The sequence below is a fragment of the Aureococcus anophagefferens genome (assembly GCF_000186865.1).
Source record: "Aureococcus anophagefferens unplaced genomic scaffold AURANscaffold_2, whole genome shotgun sequence".
NCBI lineage: Eukaryota > Pelagophyceae > Pelagomonadales > Pelagomonadaceae > Aureococcus > Aureococcus anophagefferens.
The window spans coordinates 425,320-432,051 of record NW_008705562.1 but is presented as its reverse complement, the minus strand read 5'-3'; the positions used below and the strand labels follow the sequence as shown (position 1 = coordinate 432,051).

The window sequence follows — 6,732 nt, the reverse complement described above, 5'->3', positions numbered from 1 at the left end:
CCGGGCGTATTACTTCGGGGGCTAGAGTGCGCCCGGCGCGGGGCCGGGCCCGGGGGGTTCGAAGCGACGGTGCGACAAACGCCCTACTTCTTCGTCGCGGCCATGGTCTTGCCGCGGCGGCCCGTGGACTTGGTGTGCTGGCCGCGGACGCGGATGCCCCAGTAGTGGCGGAGGCCCCGGTGCGCGCGGATCTTCTTGAGCCGCTCGAGATCCTCGCGGAGCTTCTGCTGGAGCGTGTTCGCGAAGGCCTGGCTGTACTTGCCCGTCTTGTAGTCCTTCTGCCGGTTGAGGAACCAGGCGGGGATCTTGAACTGCTTCGGGTTCTGGATGATGGCCACGAGCTTCTCGACCTCGTCCGCGGTCAGTTCGCCCGCGCGCTTGTGCGCGTCGACGGCCGCCTTCTTGCAGACGACGTTGGAGAATCGCCGGCCCACGCCGGGGATGGACGTCAACGCGAACATGACCTTGCGGCGGCCATCGATGTTCGTGTTCAGCACGCGGAGGATGTGCTGGAAGTCCGGCGAGATGACGAGGCTGCCGCTCGACATGGTGACCTGCGGAGGCGGGGGCGCGTCGAATGCGGCGCCGTTTCGCAGCGGCGCGCGTCGCCTCTCGCCCGGCGTCGTGCGGCGGCGGCCCCCGCGGCGCGCGGCGGTCGCCGCGGCGGCGGAGCGTCGGCGAGCGGCGCGGGACCGTCGAGGCGCTGGGAGAGCGTCGGCGACGCTCTCCGGCGAGATCTCGGCGCGCCGTCGCGTCCGCTGCGTCGTGCGCTTCTCCGCCGCGTCTCCGCCGTCCGTCGCGCCCTCTGCCCCCCGCGCCCGCCTCAAAGTGGACGCCGCTCCATGCGCTCGCCCTAAAACTCGATGCACACTCGCCGTCGCCGATGGGCGAGTGGCTCGCTGCCGCTTCGGATCCAAGGCAATGTTGCCTCACGCGCGGCAAATCGGCGTCGGCGCACGTCGGCCGCAGTCGTCGCACGCGCTGCCGAACGCTAGCTCGCAGCGATGGATTCCATGAGCATCGATTTGGCCGCCGGCGTCTGCGGCTTCGCGGCGTCGGCGCTCATGAGCAAGTCGCGCAGCGTGCCGCCGCTCTGCTACACGCGCGTCGGCATGGTGCTCTGCGGCTCCGGCGCGGCGCTCGCGCTGAGATGCAAGGGCGCGGCCAAGGCCGGCATCGCCTCCGTCGCCGGCGCCGGCTGCCTCCTCCTGTTCGCGCGCTGGGACAACGCGCGCGCGGAGCTCGCGCCGAGGTGGGAGCCGCACGGCCGCGGCGCGACGGGCGCCGGCGGCGCGGCCTGGGCCGCCGCGCTCGTGTGGTGCGAGGGCTGCGCCGTCGGCGCGGCGCTCCACCCGCTCTTCGCCGCGTCGAAGGCCGCCGCCGCGGCGACGTCGTTCGTGCTGGGGTTCCTCGCGTCGCGCGACGGCGTCAGCCACCCCGGCGGCCCGCGGCCTGTGCCCATCGGCCGCCTGCCGTCCTGGGACGCGTCGAGGAAGCGCGAGGCCATCCGCGGCTGGAAATGCGCCACGGGCGACGCGAGCCACGCCGCGACGGACGGCGCGAGCGCGACGGTGAAGCTCACGGGCGAGGCCGCGGGCCGGCAGATCTGGCGCTACGTCGGCGAGGCGAACGACGGCGCCGACGGCGCGGAGCCCTTCGACCCCGCGGCGAACCCGAACGCGTCGGACCAGCTCTACCGCCGCGAGCGCCTCCGCGCGTGGCGCGCGTCCCACCCGCGGGAGGCGCTCCCGGCGGAGCCGCTCGCGAAGGCGCTCGCGTTCTACCAACAGCTACAATGCGACGACGGCCACTGGGGCGGCGACTACGGCGGCCCCCACTTCCTGTCGCCGGGCTTGGTGGTTGTGTGGTACGTCACGGGCCGGCGCGACGACGTCCTCGACGAGCACCAGCGGCGGGCCATGGTCCGCTACTACGAGAACCACCAGCAGACCGACGGGGGCTGGGGCACGCACGTCGAGTCGCCGTCGACCATGTTCGGCAGCGTGCTGACCTACGTGGCTTTACGGCTTCTCGGCGAGCCCGCCGACGCGCCGGCCTGCGCCGCGGGCCGCAAACTCATCCTGGAGCAGGGCGGCGCGTGCTACACGTCGTCGTGGGCCAAGTTCGCGCTGTGCCTTTTAGGCGCCATGGACTGGGAGGGCCACGAGTCCGTGCCGCCGGAGATGTGGCTGCTGCCCTGCTGGTGCCCCTTTCACCCCTGCCGCATGTGGTGCCACGCGCGCATGGTCTACCTGCCCATGGGCTACCTCTGGGGCAAGCGGTGGACCTACGAGAACGCCGACTCGGACCCGGTCGTGCTCGCGCTGCGCGACGAGCTCTACCCGGCGTCGCCGGCCTACGGTGCCATCCCCTGGCGCGCGACGCGGTCCTGGGTCGCGCCCATGGACGACTACTCGCCCGTGCACCCGCTCATGGTCGCGGCGCAGCGGTTCCTGAGAGTCTACGAGGACCTCGGCGGCCCGCTCCGGCGCTACGCGCGCCGCAAAGGCCTGGCGTTCAGCGCCGACTACTGCCGGGCCGAGGACCTCCAGACGAACTACGTCTGCATCGGCCCCGTGAACAAGGTCTACAACATGCTCGTCGCCTACGACGACCGGCACGCCGACGGCGGCGAGGCGCTCGCGCGCCACGCGCTCCGCGTGCCCGACTACCTCTGGGTCGCCGAGGACGGCATGAAGATGCAGGGCTACAACGGCAGCCAGTGCTGGGACGCGTCCTTCGCGACGCAGGCCATCGCGGAGTCCGATTTGGGCGACGACGCGCGGTTCCGCGACTGCGCGAAAAAGGCCTGGTCCTACCTCGAGCGGACCCAGATCCTCTCCACGACAACCTCCCAGGCGTCGCCGGCCTTCGCCTTCGAGGCGCCAAAGCTGCGCGAGCGGTACTTCCGCCACGTGTCCAAGGGCGGCTGGCCCTTCTCGACGTCGGCGCACGGCTGGCCCATCTCCGACTGCACGGCCGAGGGCCTCAAGAGCGTGCTCGCGCTCAGATCCCTCGCGTGCGTCGGCGAGTGCGCGCCCATCGGCTACGAGCGGCTCTGCGACGCCGCGGACGTCGTCCTCGCGCTGCAGAACGCCGACGGCGGCTACGCGACGTACGAGAACACGCGGGGCTACGGCTGGTACGAGTGGCTCAACCCGTCCGAGGTCTTCGGGGACATCATGATCGACTACTCCTACGTGGAGTGCTCCATGGCGTCGAACGGCGCGCTCGCGCCGGGGCAGCAAAAGGGTGCGAACTTCCCAACTTCAAAGGCTCCTATCTCGGCCGTTTTCCACTCGTTTCGGCTGATTTTTGGACGAGCGATCATCTCTCGGAAGAGTCTCGAAGCGTGGATGTTTTTTTTCCGGAACGCGCGCGCGCGGAACACTCACGTTGAAGCGACGTTGAATCACCCTTTTGCTGCCCAGGCTCGCGCGCTTCCGCGAGGCGTGCCCGGACCACCGCGCGGCGGAGATATCCGCGGCGCTGAAGCGCGGCAACGCGTTCCTGCGGTCCATCCAGCGCGCCGACGGCTCCTGGTACGGCTCCTGGGCCTGCTGCTTCACCTACGCGGGCTGGTTCGGCATCGAGGGTTTAGTGGATTCGGGCGAGGACCTGCGTGCAAATCAACCAGCGAGCTGGGACGTCGGGGCCAAACTTCAGAAATCTCTAGCTCGGTCACATCGAAGTCGATTCGGCAGATTTTTGGACGAATCGATCGCTCTCGTCGAGTTCTCGAAGCAGAGCGGAAGTAATTGTGTCAAGACATTCGAATACGCTCACATTGAAGTCGGGTTGAAGATTTGATTCGCACACAGGCGAGGACCCGAAGACGTCGGAGCCCGTCGCGCGCGCGTGCGCGTTCCTCCTGCGCCACCAGCGGCCCAACGGCGGCTGGGGCGAGGACTTCACGTCCTGCTTCGACAAGGCCTACGCGAAGCACGGCATGGAGGCCTACGGCGACGCGGAGGGCGCGGGCGTCGTCTGCACGGGTTGGGCGCTCCTCGGCCTCATGGCGGGCGCGTGCGCGGACGCCGACGCCGTCGCGCGGGGCGTCGCCTACCTCGAGGCGCGCCAGCTCCCGGACGGCGACTGGCCCCAGGAGGGCATCTCCGGCGTCTTCAACCGGTCCTGCGGCATCACCTACACGGCCTACCGCAACGTGTTCCCCATGTGGGCCCTCGCGCGCTACAAGAACTCCTACGTCCCCGCCATGGCCTCCGCGTCCATCAACTAGGCGCGTAAGATTCGGCGGGGCCGGGGAGCTGCCCGCGACCGAGCCTCGCCGATCCCGACGGCCCCTCCGAGGGCCGGCGTTCCGACGCCGGCCGCGCCCCGGGCCGCGACCTCGTTCTACGAGGGCGGCGCTCCAAAGAGCGAACGCGCTCGTCCGCCGCCGTCGACACGACGACGCGTCCGTCCGGAGTCGACTCGAAGGTTTTTTACGGAGCTATTGCTGCATGGCGTCCGCGGCCGGCGCCTCCTCCGCGGCGGCGAGGCGCTCCCGCGCGCGCGCCGCGGCCTCCTCGAAGATCATTTTCCGCGAACCCTTCTCGCCCGAGCACGCCGTGCCCGCGAGATTCCTGAGCGACGGCGCGGCGCCCTTCTTGTGCTTGCTCGTGCGCGCGAGGGGGCGCTTCGTCTGGCGCTTGCGGGCCTTGAAGCCCGACGACTTGTGGCTCTTCTTCGGGGTGGCGCCTACGAAGGATGACCATGGTCCGTCGTTTTCCCAGCCGCAATCTCTCGAACATCGTCCTAGGGACTCCTGGTGAGACGCCGCGGCAAGCCCATATCGCTCTCTGCAACAAAAAATTGTTGAACCTCTCGCGCAGAGCATGGTGGCGGCTCTCGCCATGCGTCAGCGCGCCTTCGCAACGCTGCCTTTCCTGCTGGCTGTCTCCGCGTTCCACATGCCCGGCACGCGTCTCGCGACAACGGCGCGAAACGTGCTGCAGACGGGGTCGGAAGTCGCGTGGAAGGAGTTCGGCGTCCTCCCGCCCGGCGACTGGCGCACGGCCGAGGGCCCGGCGTCGAGCGTGATCGTCGGCGGCGGCCCGGCGGGCATGGCGACGGCGATCATGTTCGCGAAGCGCGGCTGGCGGAACGTCGTCGTCGTCGACCGCCTCCGCGCGCCGCCGGACCCGGGCGACGCGGCGATCTGGGGCGACACGGCGCGGTTCTACCTCGTGGGCCTGGGCGCGCGGGGCCAGCGGTCGCTGGCGGCCCTCGGCGCCTGGGACGACGTCGAGCGGTACTGCGCGGCGGTCGTCGGCCGCAAGGACTGGGCGCCCGGCGCGGGCCCCGACGAGGGCGCGGAGCGCATCTTCACGGACCGTCCCTACACGACCCAGGTCATCGCGCGCGACCGCCTCGCGGGCGCGCTCTACCGCCACGCGCTGGCCACGTACCCGGACGCGATCTCGTTCCGCCACGGCGTCGACGTCGACGACGTCACCGAGTCCGCCGTCGTGCTCGCGACCGGCGAGGAGCTTTCCGGCGACCTCGTCGTCGGCGCCGACGGCACGGCGCGGACCGTCGCCATGGCCCTCGAGGACACGGGCCGGGGCACGCGCATCACGCGCTACGCGGACGACAACGAGCGCATCTTCAAGACCGTGCCGCTGAAGCTGCCCGCGGACTGGCGCGGCGACATCAACTACAGCGCGCGGTCCGTCGACGGCCGCCTCAACTTCGACGCGCTGCCCGCGGCGAAAGGCACGAACGAGTACTGCGCCGTGCTGCTCCTGAAGGCCGACGACGCGCTCGCGCGGGAGGACGCGGACGTCGGCGAGCTGCGGGCGCTGCTCGACAAGGAGCTCCCGCAGTTTTCGCCGCACGTCGACGACGCGACGCTGCGCGCCGTCGCGAAGAAGCCGTCGAGCCGGCTGCCGGGGTTCCGCTTCGTCGGGCCGAAGCTGCACCGCGGCGCGAACGTCGTGCTGCTCGGCGACGCCATCCACACGGTGAAGCCCTACTTCGGCCTGGGCGCGAACGCGGCCTTCGAGGACGTCGCGGAGCTCGACGCGGCGCTGAGCGGCACCGCGCGGGGGTCCGTCGCGCTCGCCGCGTTCAGCGCGAAGCGGGGCCCCGAGGCCAAGGCGCTCGTGCAGATCTCGCGGGGCCTCGACCGGCCGGGCGTCCTCGGCTTCGTCACGTTCATCCTGCCCATCATCCTCGACTCCGTGTTCCACGCGGCGCTGCCCAGAGTCTTCGGGCCCAACGTCATCGCGTCGCTGCAGCAGGACGGCACCTTCGTCGACGTGCGGCGCCGGAAGCGCCGGGACCGGCTGCTCCAGGCGGGGGTCATCGGCTCGTGCCTCGCGGCGGCCGGATTCGCGGCGAAGTTCGCCATATGCCACGCGCTCGCGACGCCCCTCGCGCGGAAGCGCGCGCTCGTCGCCGCCGGCGTCGCCGCGCTCGCGGTCGCCGCGGCGAAGCTCAGGGCCTACCTGGACCCGGCGCTCGCGCCCGCGGACGTGCTCACGAAGAGCAAGTCCCCGGTGACGAACTCGAACGAGGACTTCCTGGCCGCGGGGTCGCGGTAGTAAGGCCCTTCTGGTAGACACGTCTGCCAGTGGACATTTTGCGAGACTCTGGGGCGCCTGCCAGTGGCCGATGTATACGTGCCGATGTTGCGGAGCAGACTTTTAGACTCGGAGGCCTCTAGAGACACTAGAGCCGGGCGCCAGAGTGGCCGGGCCGATGTTCGGCGCAGATACTGAAGATCGC

The 6,732-nt window shown here is 70.7% G+C and overlaps 2 protein-coding genes across 2 annotated transcripts; one reads left to right on the top strand and one right to left on the bottom strand.

Annotated features, from left to right (window-relative positions):
- Window positions 1-83: 83 nt before the first annotated feature.
- Window positions 84-548, bottom strand: AURANDRAFT_20379 (hypothetical protein; the record flags this gene model as incomplete). Its single annotated transcript, XM_009034706.1, has 1 exon — window positions 84-548. One exon carries the CDS (start codon window positions 546-548, stop codon window positions 84-86), a length of 465 nt encoding a protein of 154 aa, XP_009032954.1.
- Window positions 549-1,760: 1,212 nt separating this feature from the next.
- On the top strand, window positions 1,761-4,240 carry AURANDRAFT_19883 (hypothetical protein; the record flags this gene model as incomplete). The annotated part of the gene is made up of 3 exons (XM_009035239.1): window positions 1,761-3,217; window positions 3,432-3,622; window positions 3,822-4,240. Coding segments are annotated over 3 exons (2,067 nt in total), but the record flags the coding sequence as incomplete, so codon positions are not given.
- Window positions 4,241-6,732: the final 2,492 nt, after the last annotated feature.